General features: G+C 40.6%; 1 protein-coding gene across 5 annotated transcripts in view; it reads right to left on the bottom strand.

The window, feature by feature from the left end:
* OSBPL6 (oxysterol binding protein-like 6) overlaps positions 1-18,849 on the bottom strand; it is a 133,018-nt gene that overhangs the window by 65,971 nt on the left and 48,198 nt on the right. For all 5 annotated transcript variants that reach the window (XM_006866685.1, XM_006866683.1, XM_006866684.1 and 2 more), the window contains 2 exons: positions 9,070-9,162; positions 3,091-3,213 (listed from right to left, as the gene is read on the bottom strand). In XM_006866685.1, coding sequence (XP_006866747.1) covers positions 3,091-3,213; positions 9,070-9,162 — 216 coding nt within the window. The remainder of the gene's footprint in view (positions 1-3,090; positions 3,214-9,069; positions 9,163-18,849) is intronic.

The following is an 18,849-nucleotide window of genomic DNA, read 5'->3' as shown; positions in this document are numbered from 1 at the left end:
ATATTTCCACTTAGCAAAACACTTTCATTTCACTATTGTTAAGTGCAGAGTTGGTTCCAACTCACAGCAATCCTATAGAGGAATTTTGAGGAGTAGCTGCTGTGTTTGAACTGCTGACCTTGTGGTCTGCAGTCCAGTGCTTATCCTACAGCGTTATACCAGGATTCCATTAGTGAGAGACTAAAAATTATTTCTGAACTATATTAAGAGCTAAAAAAAGTATTTTTGGCAATTTTTGTCTCCTTCCAGGTGCTCCTGGTCAGATATAAACAGTTGTTTCCATTTTCTTCAGAGTCTACCCAGGAACTTTCTGCTGTTGATGTCTCTCCTCTGGACAAATCCTAGGAGAATAACAGCTCTCAGAACTGAACCAAACATTGGGTCAGGTGTCCTCCTCTGTTACCAGGGAGTCTTTCTGTAGCTGGAAAATCACTCTGCTGGAAAGTTGCCATGTGATTCAGAAACTCTTAGGGGCAGAGGTGGCATGCACTCAAACCACTGTTTCCTTTGCCACAGGTTCTGGGAGGCAACAACTAGGCACAAGAAGAAAAGAATTGCTACAGTCAAAAACAATTCATCACCCAACTGCCCATGAGTTGGGCAATCAAATGGGTTGAGGTTTGGATAAATGCATGGCAGTATTAGAGACCAGGGGAAAGGCAATGTTGCTGTTGTTGGTTATCATCAGGCCAATTCCAGCTCATGTATGCAGAGTAGGACTGCTCTATAGGGTTTTCAAGGCTGTGACCTTTCAGACACAAATTGCCAGGCCTAGTTTCTGAGGCCCCTCTGGGTGGGTGTGAACCACTATTCTATTGGCTAGTAGTCAAGGTAAGCATTTGTACCACCCAGGCACTTCCTATACAGGGATGTTGTTGTTAAGTGTCGTTGAGTTGGTTCCGATCCATAGCGCCCTGTACAGGGTTTTCAAGGAAGCTCCTCTTATTTATGTAACAAAATATTTAAAGGCATGATCCAGAAATTGTGCTGTTGAAACACTGCCAGTTTTATTGCAACACAGATTTAGAGTATTAAACTTGGTGACTCCTATGAAACTTGTCTCCCTGACCTCTTTCTTGTTTATTCTTTTCTATCTATCTCTGGTAGTGTAGTGGTTACGAATCAGGCCACTAATCTCACGGTCAGCAGTTTGAAACTACCAGCTGTTGCTTGAGCGAAAGATGAGGATTTCTGCTCCTGTAAAGATTTACAGCCTCGGAAACCCTGTACAGGGTTGTATGAGTCAGAACTGACTCCACAGCACATGACAACAACAACATCTACCAAAGGAATTAGCAGAGCTAACCTACAGAGGTCCTGATGTGGTACTCTAGGATAAGCACTGGATTGCAAGGTTGTTGGTTAAAACCCACCAGTTGCTCCTTAGAAACCCTATACATTTGCTATGACTTGGAACCAACTTGAAGGTACTTAACAACAACAACCTATAGGAAGGTCGTGGGATAACTAAGATTAGCAAGGCTTTTGATTCGAGAAGTTGCAAATTGGTAAGGTCAGAGATCAAGGCAAAGGTGATCCTAGGAAGGAGAATGGCCAGGTGGGCCAAAATCAAAGGAAAAAAAAGAGTGGAGAGGGATTGCTGGCATTGGGATGATGTTATGGGTTTATGGGTGGTATTTTCAGACGATGGAGAGGGCACATTCGTCAGAAACTTCTTCTGACTCTTTCATTCCACCCTTAGAAACAGAAGAGTGAGGCAACATTTCCTATCTGTTTATTTTTAGATTTTTCCTTTAAAGAAAAAAAAAAAAAAAACTTTCTCAAGGAAGTTATAACCCAACTGCTTTGAATGTAACAATAAAGGGCAGATGTGGTAAATAAAGGAGATTATTCTCCTAGTGATTTCATATAAGAGACAGTTTTACCAAAGATTTATACTAAAAATGGAAGAAAATTTTTCTTGTTGCTGCTGCTGTTGGCTGCTATTCAGTCAGCCCATGCCTCATGGTGACCCCACGCACAACAAAATGGAACGTGGACAGGTCCTGTGCCATCCCCACAACTGGAGTGGACTGAGCCATTGTGATAAATCCATAGGGTTTTCATTGGCTGATTTTCAGAAGTGGATCGCCAGGCCTTTCTTCCTACTCAGGCCTTTCTTCATCTGAAGGCTCCACTGAAACCTGTTCAGTATCATAGCAACAGGCAAGCCTCCACTAATGGATGTTGGTGGCTACACAAGAGGTGCATTGGCCAATCATGGAGCCAGGCCTCTGGCATAGAAGGAGAGAGAATTCGACCACTCATCCACCACTGCCGTCTTCTGTTCCTTAGGATCAGAAAATTCTTGCACTAGTAATTGCAACAATATAATAAAACTATACTTTTTCCATAATTAAAACTGGGACAATTAAACAGGATGTGGAACATGAGAGAGGAAGAAGCCACATACTTCAAATGGCAGTAATTAAACTTCCAGGATCAGTAATTTTCCCAGGTTAGATTGCACTGGTGATTACAGTGATTCTAGGAAGTCATACCCACGAACCCAGCACACATTCCTGGACAAAGATACTCATCACAACATAATAACGCTAACAATAGTCATGTCTTACGTACTAAGCAGTCAGTCAGTCTTGTCACAGCCATTCAACAAGGTTTGGGAAGCCACTACCCAGCCATTTGGACAGCAAACCCATCTGCCCTGAGATGAAATCCATCAGCCATTCCTTTCAAGACCCTTGCTCTTTTCTCTAAGGGATAATTCCTGGTAGAATGTATATTTTCAGTCAAGGGTGAGATAGACAACCTAACAAAATATATGCTGTACTTAACAACAGCTCAGATTTAGAAGAAAATTTAATCACCTAAACCATACTTTTACTAATCTAAGTGAAAATATTATAAAGCCATATAAAAGTTGGACTTTCAATAGCACGTAAAATATTTTTCTCTGCATACATGTCACAGATGATGTAAGTAACTGTAAGACTTTGCAGTCTATATGCTTAACATAAGCCCTTTAAAATTAATTTTACACACAAACACACACTGGGTTCCCTACCTAGTGATATTAAGAGCATGCTGTTACTAAAGACGATTTGAATAAGAATGTGATTAAATGTTTACCTTGTGCCAACCTTTTAAAGGCCATTTTCGTTTCTTCAGCATGAAGCCTTCCTGTTTGTCTGGTTTCTGGACATTGGTTTGGCCTATTTTCAGCCCTTCTATAATTTCCCAGCTGTCAGCTTCCTAAGAAGAAAGAAGAAAAACACATCACACGCTTCTAGGTGCTTCATGATTGAGATTAAGCAGAAGTTGCTTTGGAACCAACATTCAACTCACTGAAAACATGAACAATATCCCAAGGAAAATGCTAACATCAGGCATAGCTAAGCACTTTTAATTGAAGCAAAAATGAATTTCCTAGGTAGCAGGTAAGCTGTGTCAACCAGAGACTTGTTGAAGCCATGTCATCTACTTGGAGCAGGATGGAATTTCGAAGACCTGTACTCAGAATGTTTACAATGGTTTTTTCCAGTCAGGTGATCTCTGGGTATAGAGGCACTTTAAAGTTTCAAAATGAGACTGTTTAGAAGACAAACATTTAATGAATTGTGTGGCCCTGGCTTTCTGTTTAGTAATGGAGAGGTTACTGCGGTCTTAAGTGGCTCAAAGCCTGCTATTCACACTTAAGTGAAAGGCTGCAACCTTCGGTTTCCTCTTGACCAGACTGTGTTCCTTTTAGCAGTCAGCGGGCGCTCACTAAACACACTTCAAGGAGCTCTGGTAGCATAGTGGTTCCAAATCGGGCTGTGAACCTCACGGTCACCAGTTTGACATTATCAGCTGTTCAATGGAAGAAAGATGAGGCTTTCTGCTCCCGTAAAGATTTATAGCCTCGGAAACCCTGTACTGGGTTGCTATGAGTTGGAAATGACTCCACGACATATAACCAACCAACCAAACACACTCCAAGAAGTTGAGGCTTTGGAGGTATTCTGAGACACATACCCCTGCGGCTAGGGCAGAGGTCACACTTTCACCTGCCGCTGTTAACAACCATGGCAAAAAGATGGGAATCTTCTCTATAAGTCAGATACAACAATGAGCTCATCTTTTAATGGCTTGCCAACATTTGAAAATCCAAAGATTTCAGACTTTGAAACTATAAATCTTTAGTGTTTTCTGAAATCTTATCAAATCTGTCACTTCAGGGTCTATCCAAAGTAAAGGAAACCCATTTTCTGCCACCATCCCCAGTGGGACTTCTTCCCTATGACCTACCTGACCTTTAGTGACATTCTGAGTTTTAACCCCAGAGGTGATTGCTAAGGTCCCCGGCAGTGCTAAACCAGTCATTGGCCCATTAGACCCCTAACAGCCCACATTCAGGACTGCAATGAGGCCCTTTCCACAATTAAGTATAAGTTGTTACTCGCAATGCAGGACCAGCACCTTCTCACAGCCCATGCACAGCTGCTACTAATCCAGTCCTCAACACAGGGAGGTAAAACACCTCAGTGAAACTTGGTCTGCTGCCTCAGCCTCTGAAAGCTAGGAACCATGTCCATGGATCTGAGCAGGCCCCCTGCACAGTGCCTGAACAGATGTGGGAAGCTGCATTCTGAAAATATACATTCTACCAGGAATTATCCCTTAGAGAAAAGAGCAAGGGTCTTGAAAGGAATGGCTGATGGATTTCATCTCAGGGCAGATGGGTTTGCTGTCCAAATGGCTGGGTAGTGGCTTCCCAAACCTTGTTGAATGGCTGTGACAAGACTGACTGACTGACAAGACTCAGTGGCAAAGGTGCCACAGTCTATTTCTGATGTTGGTCATAGGGACAGGGAGGGGACCGGCTGCATATTTATTTATGTCATCACAGAAGCTGCCTGCCCTCTGTCCAGGTCAAATGTGTATATTTAGATTCAAATATATGTAAGTGGGATGGGATTTTTGCATAAAGTTTTCTTTCCAGGAGATGTGGCTGACATTGTGTCATTCTAACATCATTAAAAGTAGGATATGGCCCTGACCTCCAAAAAGCTCTCTACACCCAGCATCATGCCTTGTCTTCCGAATCCCTGAGGGGACTCTAATGACTCTATTATATACAGAAGCACACCTAGTAGTGTTGGTTTGGCTATATTAAGAATTCTTTAACAGCTCTGTAAATTTCCTCTTACATAAGAAAACTACCCAAGGAGTGGTTTTCTATTTGGAGACAATCTATCAGAAATTATGACCAATCTGGCTGAATTTTTACATAGATTGGTTTTGGTTTTTGTTTGCTTTTGAATGCTTTGAGATGATATTTCAGGTTTCACACCAAGTTTTTAGGCAATACTTTATAAGTACAGGTAAAGTAGATAACTTAGATATCCTCAGTTTTTAATACTGACTTGCAATTCTGCAAATGTATATAGTAGGACAACATGATAGATGTTTATATTAAGTGCAGTATTTTTGGCTTTCTACTATTATCAAAAAAATAGGTACGTATTCTATTCTATACAAATAATTAATTTTGACAGATTTATTTTTTAAAGTTTGGTTTAATCAAAAAAGTAAAATAAAAATCTCCATATATGTGTAAGCATATTCATTATAAGTCTCAGGTTTAGAGACATAACAGATAAATTTAATAGTATTTCTAGATTTAGTAGCCCTGGTTAGCATTGGACTGCTAACCACCAGGTTGGCAGTTCAAATCCACCAGCTGCTCTGTGGGAGAAGGGTGAGGCTGTGTGCTGCTGTAAATATTTACAGTCTTAGAAACCCTGTATAGGATTGCTATGGAGCTCTGGTAGCATGGTTGTTACTAGTGGGCTGCTAACCTCAAGGTCAGCAGTTTGAAACTACCAGCCATTCTATGGCAGAAACATGAAGCTTTCTGCTCCGGAAAGTTTCACAGCCTTGGAAACCCTATACAGGGTCTCTATGAGTCGGAACTGACTCCACAGCATACCATCACCGCCACCACCACCACCACCACCACCATGAGTGGGAATTAACACAATGGTAGTGGTTTTGAGTAACATATATAGCATATTCTACTCTAAAAAAATACCATTTTTATTTCTGGCTAGGTCTTATTTGTAGGTTAGTGCTCTTTTTCTGCTTATTCTCTCTGTGAGATGAAGAATACACTGTTTAAAGCTTGTGGAAATAGAAACACTTAATAATAAGTACAAATGGTTTCCATTTTTGTTTTTTCTAATTAAACTCAGAATGTAATAAAAGCTTGTCCCTATGGTGCTATAGATACTGATTTCTATCACAGTGTTTGTTTTTTTCCCATTCCCTGTGGAAGTTTAACTGCAGAGGAGAAAAGAGGAATCAGATTGAAATGGTGAAAGTTAATTTTTTTTCTCACACACACACACACACACACACACACACACACACAAAAGCATCAATGCAGCAGTTCTGAGCAAATAATTCTATTTCTCAGATGCAATATTTATAAAACCCAGCAAAAGAAAATGGAAAAGAATTCTAATATAGTAGTTACACTTAAATAAGCTGTCAACCTGACAAAGAGGCAGAGAATAAAACCAGAGCAAACAACATCTCCCTATTTCAATTATCAATGCTGACCATAATGTTACAAATAAAGTAAGAAATGAAACAACTCACCTCAGGATAAGACAGAACTTTCTATGTTCTATTTTATATTATTTTCAAAATCTCCCCCTGTAGGATAAACACTGGACTATGAACCATAAGTTAACTGCAAGGTTGGTAGTTCAAAAATACCAGCTGCTCCTCGGAAACCCTACATAGGGATGCTATGAGTCAGAACCATCTTGATGATACTTAACAACAACAACATTGCTTAGTACTGGAGTCCTGCTGTGGTGCTTTAGGATAAGCACTGGACTTCTAGCTGCAAGGTCGGCAGTTCAAACCTACCAGCTGCTCCTCAGAAACCCTATAGGAGCGCTATGAGTCGGAATTCACTTGACAGCATGTAACAACAACAACAAGGTTTAGTACTGCTCACCACAGAGTAGGAAGTTCAAACCCACCAGCTGCTCCACAGAAACCCTATACAGGGTCACTGTAAGTCAGAACTGACTACATGACACTTAACAACAATGCTTAGTAAAAAGGAGCCTTGGGTAGAGCCCAAGATCAGCAGTTTAAACTCTGCCTGCTCTGGTAAAGATTTACACAGTCTCAGTAACCCTAAGGAACACTTACCCTCTGTCCTATAGGGTCCCAATGAGTTATAATTTATGACGGCAGGGGTTTGGTTTCATTCTGGTTATGCTTAGTAAAAGGAGCTATGATTAAGCATTCAGCTGCTAACAGAAAAGCTGGCAGCATAAACCCACAGCCACTTCACAGGAGAAAGAAGTGGTTGTCTGCTCATATAAAGATTACAGTCTTAGAAACCCTATGAGGCAGTTTTATTCTGTGGTATCCTGGTGTAGCGCTGTAGATTAATGCATTCGAATGCAAAGTCGGTTTTAACGACAACAACAAAATGAGTCGAAATCAACTTGATGCCAATGAGTTTACGCTTAATACACTAGGTCTAAAGAAAGCTAAAATCCCGTTCTGAAAATGAAGAGAAAACAATTGGGGGGAAGGGGAGGGGACCTGAAGTAATTTCAATTGACAGTAATTTTCTGCTCAAAAGTCTTCCAGTTCCTAGGTTTACTTATAAGTCAAAAGCCTTAATGTGGTAATGTTACTAATTGACTTGAGTCAGATATACAGTTTTGCTATTATTTTTGATTAAGTGAGAGAATGCATGTACTAATCCAGTGTCCGGCACATAGTAGGTGTTCAATAAATGTTAGCTGTCTTTCCCATTATATCTATGTAGATTTGCTTTCTTCTTCTTTTAACTCACTATAAGATAAAACTGAGGTTTCAAAGAGGTTACTAGCTATATTACACAGCAGACATTCATTTGCCATCCAAATGGAAACAATGAGACCATTTTTTATTCCTCTCAAAATTATTTTCAGTGTTTAAACAATACCTTTTCTTTAGTTTATCAGCTTACTCAATCTGATAGCTTGTAACATCTTTGAAGTATAAAGACGTAAAAGTGTGCATTTTCTACAACACTAGGGTACTAAAGTATTTTTTCTTTCAGGATTATACTTAATAAAGGAAAAGCAAAGTGGAAACTTCTGTTATATATATTAATATGCTATCCCTTTTTGGAAATAAAGTGCTGTTTCTATATTTGAACTCAAAATTTGCACACAGTGTATTTTCATAGTTCCTTGATAAGGTAGTCAGGCCATTGAGTATGTGCGGTTGGAGTGTATAGGATTGTGCCTAGAGTGCCCTCAGCTTTTAATTATAATTTTTGTTTTATACAGAAATGTATTTAGATGTTTCTTTAGTCCAATGGTGAGAAGGCTGAAGGGGAGGAAACACTGGCTTCCATGAAAGGAAAAGGTCTTAGTATATAATTTACTTATCTTAGGAAGATCAACTTGAGAAGGAGACTAGAATTCTGAATGTACAAAAGACACTCTGTGTGAGGACTATTTTACCTTGCAGGTGGCATAGAATTTAAAAGCCCTGGCTGTAGATGTAAAGAAGTCTAAGTTTAGATCCCTACTTTGCTACTTGATAGCTTTGACATTGGGAACGTTACTAACTCTGTTGCATATGTATAGACAGCATGAAGCTATTTATAGAGTTACATTAAATAGGATAATATGTATAAGCCTTTAACACAGTGCCCTGTATGCAGTATGTAGCCCATTAGAGGTAGCTGCCACTATTATTATTACTACAAGGCTCAGTGATCTTTTTCTGTTAGCTTTGCATAAAACTATTTGCTCTAGTCTCCAACAGGGGATGCCAACTGGGTCTCTTGCCTTCTTCCTTTCAAATAATAAGAATTTGGGACTTAGGCTATAACTCTGAAAAAGCCCATAAAATATATGTTCATCTATTGCTTCCAATCCAAAATCAGAGAAATCCTATATTACTGGGGCAGCAAGAAATGGAAGGACAACACTTTAACTTGTCTTCATATTTCCATGAAAGAAATCAGGTGCTATTTACACTGAAAAAGGTCCCAGGACCCGCAGTGTACCTTCTGAGAAAGCATGCTATTTTGTCACTAACCTTGGAGAGGGAGACCGGCTCAGGTTCTAGCAATTGCCGACTTACAGAGGGCTCCGTGCTAGAGGAAGCAGTCCTCTCCAATATGTGGACACTCTGCAAACAAATAAAAATTAAGCCCAGGTTTAGATAACTCACTTCTGATTTGGATGGATGTGAAGGTGAAGCCACATAGATCACTATATACCACATTAAAAATAGCCAGTTCCTGATGGGATTAAATTCAGCAGCAAAAGTCAGAAAGATGTCAGCACTGGCCTAGTAACCACAGGATTGGTGGTTCAAACCCTTGGATATCCTATACGGGGTCACTATGAGTCAGAACCGACTTGACAGCACTGAACAACAATTGCTGCTGAGGGGTCCTGGTGTGGTACCCTCAAATAAGCACTTGACTGCTAACCACAAGGTCAGTGGTTCGAACCCACCAGGTACTCCTTGGAAACCCTATACAGGGTCGCTGTGAGTTGGAACCGACTGGATGGCACTTAATAACAACAACGGCTGCTGAATGTCTGTGGCAATTCTAGTTTCAGTTTTTCTGTCAGAATAATATCCCTTGAAAAATTTAGGACATACACCAGAAGTAAGTCTGAAGGTTTTTATGAATTTATGCAAATAGTGCAACTACTACTGAGAAAGAGAAAGGTCTAAATGAAAAAAAAAATCAAATCCCTTAATTCCATTTCCTTTAAAATGTCTTGGTATAGTGCTGTAGGATCAGCACTGGACTGCAAACCAGAAGGTCGACAGTTCAAACATACCAGTTGCTCCTTGGAAATCCTATATAGTGTCCTTATGAGTCAGAACCAACTCGACGGCACTTAACAACAAAACAACAACACATATAGAAACAGAAAGGAAAAGAATTTATCAAATACAATAAACAGTACATTAGTAGATGTCTCATATGAATACTATAAAGATAGCAGTCTAACAGAAAAAAATCAAGTACAGGAATAGGCAACTTACACAGAATAGCTGAAAATATGTTCAACCTCTGAAATATTTAAAGAGATATAAACCAAAATAGTAAGATTTTGTAAAACCATGAGGTCCAGGATTGGGTTGACTCTGAAAAAAGGAATAAAGTGGGTTTTGATCTTTCTAAGAAGCCCTGGTTACACAAGTGTTAATGTTGGGCTGCTAATTGTATGGTCCGCAGTTGGAACCCATCAACTACTCGATGGGAGAAAAATCTGGCAGTCTGTTTCCATAGAGAATATAGCCTTGGAAAGCTGGCAGGCAGTTCTACTCAGTTCTGTAAGTCACTACGGATCTGACCTTGCCACTGACCTTGGAGAGGGAGACTGGCTCAGGTTCTAGCAATTGCTGACTTACAGAGGGCTCCGTGCTATATAGCCTTGAATCAACTCGATGGCAATGGTTTGGTTTTTGTTTATGATCTTTCTAAAGAGTAATTTGACAATTACATCAAAAGTTTTGGGAGAAAGTCTATGTGCAAATGATCCAGCAGTTTTACAACTTCATCTTTAAGAAAACATCATTTAGCTATACAAATGTATAAGGACAAAACATTATTTCTTCTTTTTTTTAATGAAAGCGTTCACCTTTATTTCTTTTGATCTCTACTTGTGATATAGCTATTTCACATGTAACAGGGTTAAATGGAGTCCTGCTATGGCGCTGTGGGTTAATGTGCCAGACTGCAAAGCTGTTTGAAGTGCAAGGTTGGCAGTTCAAGCTCACCAGCTGCTCCTTGGAAACCCTATACAGGGTCACTATGGGTTGGAACCAACTTTAAAGCACTTCACAACAACAACAAAACAGGGTTAAATGGTTTGTGCATGTATCATGTAAGCCTGAGACAGCATCAAAGATAGATAGCATGTAGTCAGCAACTAATTTCTAAGAAAAACTTTTTTTTTTTTAAAGTTTTTATTGTGAATTGAATAATAGTTTACATGGGAGAATATCAGTTTACACTCATTTCATTGCAATGATTACAATCGCCTCCGTGCATCATCATTCAACAGTATTTGCTTCTATTACCTCTTTGTTGTTGTTGTTGTTGTTTTGGGATGTACACAAAAACACTCAGGAATATATAATCATTTAAACCAAAGGGCACATTCTGCAAGATTGCCTCCTGAACGCCAGCACACAGCCTTTCTTTTTCCATGAGTCTAGAGTCCTCAGCTGTTCTATGTCTCCATGTCATCATCTCTGCATCTATCTCTGGTGTCACTGCTTCTCTGCATAGGGTCCCACATTCTGCTCATGCTCTCCTCCTTTGATGGTCCTAGGATCCTCTGTTACTGCAATTAAGATGAACTACTCCCTTCTTTTTGTTCTACCTTTACAGTGTGGCAGTCACAATTAGTCATGGTAACAATTATTCACCAATGAATCAGACTCTTATTCCCATCTCCTTTCACCAGAGGCATATATAAAAGATGAAAACTATTCATTGGGGATTCTCCCTTCCCCCACACTCTCTGAAACTAGACTCCCTCTTGAAAACTTGCAAGCTAGTGACTTCATGCCTTTATAGCTCGCCACCGCCTCCATTTTAGGATTGGGATGTCGACTCAGCAGAGACAGGTCTTCCCCTCTTCCCTTCTTCAGGATGGGACAGACCATTTCAGTCCCCACTAAAAGCACTCTCAGTTGTCTTCTAAACAAGTAAAACTCCCTTAAGTCAACACCCTCCAGAAGGCCTAACTAGTCAAATTCTGTAATAAAATCTAGGCCCAATATACACTTCTGGAAGGGGAAGTAGGGCTCATGAATGGGTGTTTAAATTACAACACTATCCTCTAATTTATTTCACAAGAGAGAGCAAAAGTGTCCCAAAGTCCCATACATGAAGGCCTGTATTATTTAAGAAAAAAACCCCAGTATTGTGAATCTCGTGTTGAAAAATGCTGAGTGACAGAGAGTCCAAATGGATCCATGTCAGAAAACCTACCTTCTGAGCTCACGGATCACTCAAGCACCAATCACGTCCCACCCTCCAGCCCGAAGTCAAAGCCAAGGAGGGGGTCCCCCAAGTCTATTTATTATCCAGAAGAACTCTTCCAACCCACAGCATTGGTTTCCAGCCACAATTTACTCCTCCTGCTAACCTCAAGGCCAGCAGTTCAAAATTGCCAGCTGTTCCACAGGAGAAAAGATGAGGTTTTCTGCTCCTGTAGAGATTTACAGCTTCAGAAACCCTATGGTGGTGGTTATGTGCTGTGAAGTCGGTTCTGACTCATAGTGACCCTGCATAGGGTTTCTGGGGCTGTAAATCTTTATGGGAGCAGAAAGCCTCATCTTTCTCCCATGGAATGGCTGGTAGTTTCGGATTGCTGACCTTGAGGTTAGCAGCCTGACTCATAACCACGGTTACAAGAACTCCTTCAGAAACCCTATACCGGGTCACTATGAGTTGGAACCGACTCCACAGCACACCACCACCTGCCACTGCATGAAGTGGCCTGGCAGGCAGGAGAAGTAAGAAGAGTTCATGTCCTCTTTAGTACGGCTGATCTAAAGACATGCAAGGAAAAGGCAAACAGTCTCTTGGTTGTTGTTGTTATGTGCTGTGGAGTCGGTTCTGACTCATAGTGACCCTGTACAGGGTTTCTAAGGCTGAAAATCTTCAGGGGAGCAGAAAGCCTCATCTTTCTCCCGCAGAACAGCTGGTAGTTTCGAACTGCTGACCTTAAGGTTCACAGCCCAATTCGTAACCACTACGCTACCAGAGCTCCTAGTTTCTTGGTAGATCCTGGAAAAGTTATAGAGGAATTTGAACATCTAACTAAGATCTTTGAGATTACCTGGAGTGATTTAAATGTCCTGCTGTCATACTACTACTGTACTATGGATGAGAAACAGCACATTATAACCGCAGCCCAACATGGGGCAGAAAGACAGCATGCCAAAACCAGAACCTAGTGGCAGGGAATGTCACCATCCCTGTCCAAGACTCAGGGTGGAATTACCAACCAAGTTCTGCTGGGGAGGGCTGCCTGGAATTACATGCAAACCTGCTTAATTAAGGGCATGCAAACCTGCTTAATTAAGGGCATAAATACAGGTTAAACCTGCCAACAACTCCAAATTGGCAAAGCTAGTTCAGCAGATGTGGGGAAACCCAGAGACCTTCAGGAGAAGGCTAGTAGAGGCACTCCAAATAGCTAAAATGACAGGGGGTGCAGTTGCAGACAACCTAAGCAATCCAACAGGAGGCAGCAGATCAGTAGTTCCATGTTATGGCTGTGGCAAGATGGCCCAGGAAGAGAGTGTCTCCAGGAAGGGCTAAACACAGGAGGCAAAGGTAATAGTAGAGGTGGCTCTGCTCCACTTGCTTCCAGTGTGGAGCCTGGAACCCAGGGCCATCAGGCTTGGAACTGATCAACTGAAGAAGAAGGAGATGGTGGTGGACGCTTTAGGTTCAGAGCTTTGGGGCCATGGAGGTTGTCGGTAAGCCTGTCACTTTCCTGTTGGGCATGAGAGCAGCTTATTGGGTTCTAAAAACCTTTGGCGGCAGCTGTCTTCCTCCTCCACATAGCTGTTGTGGAGAGCCTAGCTGCAAGTATTAACTCCAGCTTTACTTCATAGTTGGGGAAGCACATGAATTTCTCATCATTCCTGAATCACCTGTCCCCTTACTAGAATGGGGCTTCTTGTTTAAAGTAGGAACAGTTCTTCCCTCCCGGCCCCCCAGATATTTATCTGTTTATTTGCTTGCTGTTGTTATCTTTATCCCTATGAAGGCCCTCATTACATTCTGTCTTATACTGTATTTGCTTACATGTGATAGATAGTTAAATGCCCTCCTAGTCTGCAAGATTCTTGAAAACAAAAACAAAAAACCCACTGCTATTGAGTTGATTCCAACTCATAGCAACCCTATATAAGGTTTCAGAGGCTTTAAATCTTTAAAGACAGCCTCGTCTTTCTCCCATAGACTGGCTGGTGGATTGGAAGTGCCCACCTTACAGTTAGCAGCTGAATGCCTAACTGCATGCAACACACTGAATTACTTCATGTGGCTCTTTTATCCATAATCTTTGTAACTCCCACAAAATAACATTTGGTAACAGGAGGTGGGGAAAGATGCTGATAAGATTACATGATTCAGTTATGAGTGGTGAGCATCTGGACAGTGCTCCTTCCTCCAGACGAAATTGACTAGGAGACAATGACACTTAAGCTACTAGGCTCCTCACTTGCATAGGCCCTTTCCATGTATTTTTGTAAAGTTAGCAGAAATGAGGTAATTTAACTAAAGTCAGTTAAGATTGCTGTCTTTCCACACTTACTTCCTGTCAGTAATACTTCTTCTCAGATCCAGCAGCACTGGAACATCTGGAGGAATTTCTTGATATCTGACTAAGGGGAAGTTGAATTAGGGATATATTAAATTTGAGCTTAGTGGGTGTGATGGTTAGGGTTTTATGTCAGCTTGACTAGGTCAGGATTTCCAGAGGCTTAGAAGCTGGGATGTGCTTCTTCCCTTGGTGATAAAACCTAATACAGGCATAGTTAGCTCTACAGTGAGCAGCTATGAGCAGCCAATCAAGTGAAGGGATGCTTCCTTGGGCGGTGTGGCCTGCTCCCAATATAACAGACATGCAGGAGGGACTCTCTCTCATCCACTGGGGACTCTACAATTGTAAGATAATAAATTCCTCTTTATAAATGCACATATATATGTTTCACTGGTTTTGCTTCTCTAGAAAACCCAGCCTGGGACAGTGGGGTATTTTTATTGTGCATTTTTAAAACATTACTAGCCACCCCAGGGTAAGAATGACTTCTGGGAGCACACTTTCCATCCACTGGGTTGACTCTACTTGTGATTTAACATGGAGATGCAGGCCCAGATGGGATTTCTCAGTATACACATGTCCTATAGTACCCTATGGGGAGTAGAAGAGAAGCAAGATTTGAAAGGTATGGAGTTAGAAGCTACTCTGTAGAGAATTCTTCCAGTCAGACATGAAAAATTACAAGCAAGTCCCACAACAACAGTGTTCTGTGGGTAAATACATGGACAGATACACAGGATGAGTGTGTATGGGAGGTAGAGACGAAATATTTCCATAAATATATAAGGGGTTGACAGAGGATATTTGTACAGGAGTATTTACCTTTGTTGACAATACACCTACGAATGTGGTAGAGTATACAGGGGGCAAAGTGATGAAAACTTCTTAGACATTACCAAACACCTTAAGTCAATGAATTGCTTGGCATGGGGGCTCAGGACCATAGTCTCCGGGACACCATAGTAACCTGGCACAGCATAGTCCACAAAGACAATCCTACTTTTGGTGAGCAGTGATTGGGATCTCAAAAGTTCATGAGTGGCCATCTAAGGTGCAACTATTAGTCTCTCCATATGTGGAAGAAAGAAGAATGATGAAAACTGAAGATGCTTGGAATCAATTAGTCCAGAGTAGTAACAGTTTTAATATTGTTCCCTGGAGAACATATTCTAATCTTGTACATGAGGCCCTGCTGGGAGAAGACAGTCCCCCTGAACTAAGGAACCTAGATCCTAAGGTCTTGGCAGACAGGTGCCCACTTGAGCATCTCGAATGAGCACCCCAGGCCTCACATATAGGATTAGTCCTGGGATTGGGGGTAGAGCCCATACACACTCTCAGTTACTCAGACTTTCCTGTTCTGTTGGGATAGTTGCCCAAGAAATGGCTCAAACCATAATAACTGTCCAAAAGTCTTTAGACTCTAGCCATTGTTGTCCAAATGGGGAATCTTCTTTCTGCTGAGGGCCATTTGGATATTTATTATCAACTTAAAACTTAGCCGTTTATATTTGGTTAGGAGACCTTGAGTGGTGCTGTGCAAGGTTGGTAGTTCAAACTCACCAGACGCTCCTCAGAAACCTTTACAGGGTCACTGAGTTAGAGCCGACTTGATGGCCTTTAACAAAAACAACATATTTGGTTAAACATTTAATTAACTCATTCATAGTGTGAGGGCTAGAAGTATGGTTGCCTTGGCAGGGCCACACCAAATGATTTTTCAGACCTTAGATGGCTTGCAGTCCTAAACTATCACCTAACTTTAGATTCCAAATTAGCAGAAAAGGGTGGAGTTTGTGCAATCCATGGTACCACTTGTTGTACATTCATCAACTCCCCAAGGAGGTCGAATTTAGGACAAAGGCAATCCTAGAGGAGCCAAATTGGCTAAACACATCACCTACAATCAAGAGCATATGGGATTGAATAAAAGGATGGCTTCCTTCAGTTACCTAGTTTTTACCCCTTTTAAGCCTTGCAATAACTATATTAATACTTTTAATTTTGGGACCTTGTTTGTTTAATCTGTTGGTTAAATTTGTCTCTTCCAGAATGCAAGCCTTCCAGGTGAGGATGATGATGCTACAAGGAAATTGGCCACTTACACACCAGCATGGCCCTGGAAACTCTAAAACACCACTTATTCCTCTAGATACCGCCACTCAAAATTTCTGATTTGCCCTTTCCATTGAATACAGAGAGATAGGAGGAGATGAAACCCAAAGAGTAGGCAGGAATACAGTCCCTACCAGCATGAAGGGGGCCGGGTAAGAATTGGGGAGCTAGCCTATCAAGAACCAGTGACCACTCTGAAACTGGGAAGAGAACAATTGTACTTAATGCTCAAACCCCTGACTCTACCATGCCTATCCCTACTCACAAGGTAGACCAGGTGCCACTCTTCTGTGAATGTTCTATATTATAGTAAACTTGGTGTTTTGCTCAATGATTTTGGTCTGCTGGTCTTTGTCCTGCTTCGCAAGGAGATAGGGTTTACTAATCCTGTTCTTTTCCTACACCAAACCAGGTCTTAAGTCCAGGGCATCTAACACTGTGAACCTGACAAAAAGTATGCACATATTCAGCCAAAGAGAGATGAAGCTGTGATGCATGCTACAACATGAACGAACATGTAAATGTTATGCTGAGTGAAATAAGCAAGACAAAAAGGGATGAAGAGTGTATGAGTTCACTTAAATGAATTACCTCGAATAGGCAAATGCATAAAGACATTAGTTTACTAGAGAATGCTAACAGTAGCTACACCCGAGTGGTGAGGTTGCAGGTGGTTTAATTCTCTTGTTAGTATTTACCTCATGTCTTGTATAATGGGGAAAAATACGTATTTCTATAGTGGGAATACATTTGAAAGAAACCTAAGGGATCGCCTACTAAAATTTATATTCAAATACAGGCTAAAAAAATGAAATGTGGCATTTCATGCTAATAATAAAAAAGTTTTGTACTCTTCAAATACAACTGAACAAAACTTCCCTAAAATACATTAGATGAAGCAATTTTTAAGTATATGAGTTGACATTTCCGACAAAGAAGCTTGGGCAATAAAGATCTATGTGTCACTCTAGTCCCAAGATTGAAAATGTTTCCTCCCATCACCTGAAAGAATTAAGTTTATCATTTGAGATGATTCCCCTCAAGAGGGAAAAATTTTCCTAATATACAGTTTTTTTAATGTCAAGAATTAAAACCAATTAGAAATTTTAGTACCAAGTTTTCTCTTCACTACTTAATAAGAAAAATAGTCAATAAATATGATTCAGTAGAAAACCAAAATGTGCCAGTGAAATGTGTCAGTCACTGAATCCATCAACAATTCACTATTGTGAATCTACACTGTGGTAAGTAAGCATAGATGACCCGGCTATGGAGGACAAAAGACCAAACATAATGTAAAAGCTTTTCTTAAAAACCCATTCCATGTGGCTGATGTTCTTAGTGTCATGTCACTTAGGTATATCTGAGCTTCTCTTTAAGAACCCCCTTCTCCGACCCATGCACTTTCAAGTTGCTGAGCAATAAAATACACAAACACCCCACCCCCCTCAATTAAAAAGCACAAAACAAAGCATGATAAGAAAAGCAAATCCTGAGAAGAAACTTGATCTTAGCAACCATGCAGACAAAAATAAAGGATTAGCTCGAACAAGTTGGCCAACGGAAGGAAACTACTAAATTCCCTAATTTTCAAATCAAGCCAGGGTTATAGAAATTAATTTGGTATATCTTAATGTGTGCTAAAAATAAGTTTTGTCTCTGATAGATACCTGAAGATACTGAAATGTTGCTAAGATTTTGTGGATCAGAGGGTTAGCAACTAAACAAACCAAGCCGGACTCTTGTTGCTGTTAAGTGTCACTGAGTTTGTTCCGACCCATAGTGCCCCTGGAACAGCTCATAGGTTTGAAGCACCGGTTCAAACTGACCTTGTGGTCCAGTGCGTATCCTATAGTAACAGAGGCTCGTCTCTAGTTCCCCTAATTTAAACAAGATAACATCGATAAAATACCTACTGCAAAACCTGCACAAAGAACACGGTATTTGTTTCTTATCCAGCTGATTTTACAAACAAGTTTGATTACTAAAGAAAAGTAAAAGGGTCATTCAATTATAATACAGAACAAAATGAACATGGTACTTATTCCAACTAAGTGAAAAATCGAAATTCCAAATACTTTTCAAGGCCAAAATATTTATTAAAAAATAGTATGTAAATGTAAAGTTATTTTATGTAATATTTTCAGTGCTATATTTGCATATTACAATATTTGTGTTTATCCAATAATAAGTGAATCTACTACATTAAGAGTGGGAACACAGTAGCTCCATAGGATAAGCACTGGGGTGTGACCCCACGGTCACCAGCCGCTCCTCTGGAGAAAGATGAGACTTTCTGAGGTTCGTACAAAGATTTTAAAAAGCCTTGGAAACTCTACAAAGGGTCGTTATGAGTCGGTACCAAATCCAGGGCACTTAACAACAA

This window comes from Chrysochloris asiatica, unplaced genomic scaffold (assembly GCF_000296735.1).
Source record: "Chrysochloris asiatica unplaced genomic scaffold, ChrAsi1.0 scaffold00094, whole genome shotgun sequence".
NCBI lineage: Eukaryota > Metazoa > Chordata > Mammalia > Afrosoricida > Chrysochloridae > Chrysochloris > Chrysochloris asiatica.
Note: the sequence above shows the minus strand (reverse complement) of the source record. Positions and strands in the feature narration are given on the sequence as shown.